Raw genomic sequence first — 2,523 nt, 5'->3', positions numbered from 1 at the left:
AATGCTACGACTTCTAATGCTAGAATGAATGCGATATATGCGATGAGTCTATAAGACCTATACATAAGCCTCTATTCTTATCCATGCAATGAAAAAATGACACGCACACAAATAAGGCAACCATATAATATCATAACCTATCTCTAGGGTGCATGCGATGTATGTTGGCAAATAGAGCTTATCTCTAAGTCCCTATCTCTTGTTTATGCAGATCTAATCTTGCTCTCTCAAGTCCAGATTCTAATCTAGATCTCTCAAATCTTAGATTCTTTCTTTAGACTCTCTCTCAAATAGTTCTAAAGGGATGTTGGGCACAACATAAAACAAGATAATCACAAGCAATGAAGATCCTAGGTCATGTTAGCTTAGTTCTTCTCAATCCATTCGACAAGTTTAGCTACTCATGTGTGCTAAGAGTGAACAGATGTAGAATAAGAACTTCCATTGTATAAATATAAAGTTGAGGTACAAAATAACAATGCAAGAAGAGAATAAAGAGCCTAGTAGCAATCTCTTGCTTCCCACGCTTTTACACTCTCTTTTCTACTCTTGTTCAAAAGATAATCTCGCTCTCGTGAGAGTCGGCCTACTCTCTGCTTTCCATGCCTCCGGGTTCTCTTTCGAGTTGCCCTGAGCGATCTTTTGGCGTCTCTTCCCTTCTCTCGCTCCGCCTTCTAAAAATAAAAAGAAAACTATGAACACGGCTAAAGCTATGAACAAAAACTTGCTGAACTATTAAACCCCTTTTCTGAAGGATGCCTTCGGTATTCATAGAGCTTTGGGGTGAAGGGTGGCTTCTCTCTTATGATTGCACAGATGGGATGACTTTAACTATCTGATTGATGCGCCAAATATTTGTCACCGAAAAGCTCTGTGTACTCGTTATCTTTAGTGGCTTGTCAACTTAATTCAGATTCGACCGTCATCAGCTTTCTATCCCATCGTGATTAATTATGCTTTTCACCAGGATGCGCCCATCAAGTTGTGTCGACTCTATGCGGCAATCCTTCTTGTGCAGATGCTTGCAAGCACAAATCACCGCAAAGCCTTGCGGTAATGCTGCACTCGACCATTGATTTCTTGTGATCGTGCTTTCCACCTTGCGTCAACGCATATTCTGCATAAAAATACAAAAATTAACTATTTCTATGTGATGAACGCATGCAACCGCAATATTATGAACTTAATGTTTTTTTTGGACGCAATCTAACATATTTTATCAATGCAAACCTTCATTGTTTAATAACTTAGCACTGTAATAACGTGCATTTCTGCCCATTATCAAGTTTTCTCTTTGAGGTGGAAGCAACATTTGCTTATGCCTCTGAACCTTTATTTTGCAAAAAAGATTCGTAAATCTGGAGTTCCTTGAGAAGAGTTGTCAAGTTATACTCTATCTTTTTCATCATGGCATTCATTTTGAATTGAAAAAAGCTCTTCGGAAGAGACTGCATGATGAATCCAACTTGACTCTTCTCATTCATGATGGTTCCATTCATTTCTGCAACATTGAATTGAACCATCATGTTCAAAACATGTTCCCTTACGGAGGTTCCTTCCTTCATTCTGCAGTTGTAAATGAATTTAATTGCGTCATGCATGATAAATGTGGACGGTTGTCCAAATAGGCCCTGTAAAAAGTCCATGAACTCCTTTGCAGTAGCTAACCTCTCGTGTTTCTTAGACAATAAATCAGATATAGTGGCTAAAATATAAACTTGAGCCTTCTCATTAGCTTTGACCCATCTGTCATATACATCCCGAACTGTTCGGTTTGCATTAGGACCAGAGGATCGAGGACACTCCTCTGTTAAATCGAATCGAAGATCAACTATTAGTAGTATCGTGTTAATATTCAATTTCCAAGTTCCGTAATTATCACCATTAAGTTTTTCAGAAGCTAGCAGTTGTATAATGGATGATGACATTGCCGAAAAAGTAAACAAATTTATTAGAGACTTGATTTCAACTCTTTCTAATCTAATTTATTTAGCAAAAATAATGTACCCATTCTCATTATTATTTTGCTACAATACTTCAGTGAGTCAGAATAGCCCCCACCGAAGGGCAGTTGACTACTTCTTCACTGAATCATGACATTCTTGACTAAATACTAATACCAGAATAACTCTTATCCTTATAGTACTTAGTTATCGTTTATTTGGTCAGGAACTTTACTAACACTTAGTAAGTCTTGTAAGTGTATACCCGCCACTTTCGAATTACAGAGATCAGAATCAAACAAGCCCTTGAAGGAGAAACAATTGTTTGAAAATAGACCTAAGCAATCCTATCCATTTTTGGAGTTCACGGTGTTCCGAATCCTATGTTACAACCCTCTGAAGGGATAGCCGTCGCTAAACGACTAGCAAAGGGTCGCATAAATCCAACAAGCAGGCACAACATAGGAATCTCATGATGTGACCTAATGGAAGAGATCGTAGGATGTGTTGACACACCCCTTCACCCACTTAATATGAACTACTTCCCCTATTCACCTTGTTATTGACCAATGCAAACACT

General features: G+C 38.2%; 1 protein-coding gene across 1 annotated transcript; it reads right to left on the bottom strand.

Moving 5' to 3' along the window:
* Positions 1-1,316: 1,316 nt before the first annotated feature.
* LOC120072061 lies at positions 1,317-1,928 on the bottom strand. Its single transcript, XM_039024479.1, has one exon. It carries the CDS (start codon positions 1,926-1,928, stop codon positions 1,317-1,319), a length of 612 nt encoding a protein of 203 aa, XP_038880407.1.
* Between the last annotated feature and the right edge of the window lie 595 nt (positions 1,929-2,523).

The sequence above is a fragment of the Benincasa hispida genome, chromosome 2 (genome assembly GCF_009727055.1).
Source record: "Benincasa hispida cultivar B227 chromosome 2, ASM972705v1, whole genome shotgun sequence".
Lineage (NCBI taxonomy): Eukaryota > Viridiplantae > Streptophyta > Magnoliopsida > Cucurbitales > Cucurbitaceae > Benincasa > Benincasa hispida.
This window is presented reverse-complemented; position numbering and strand designations above follow the sequence as displayed.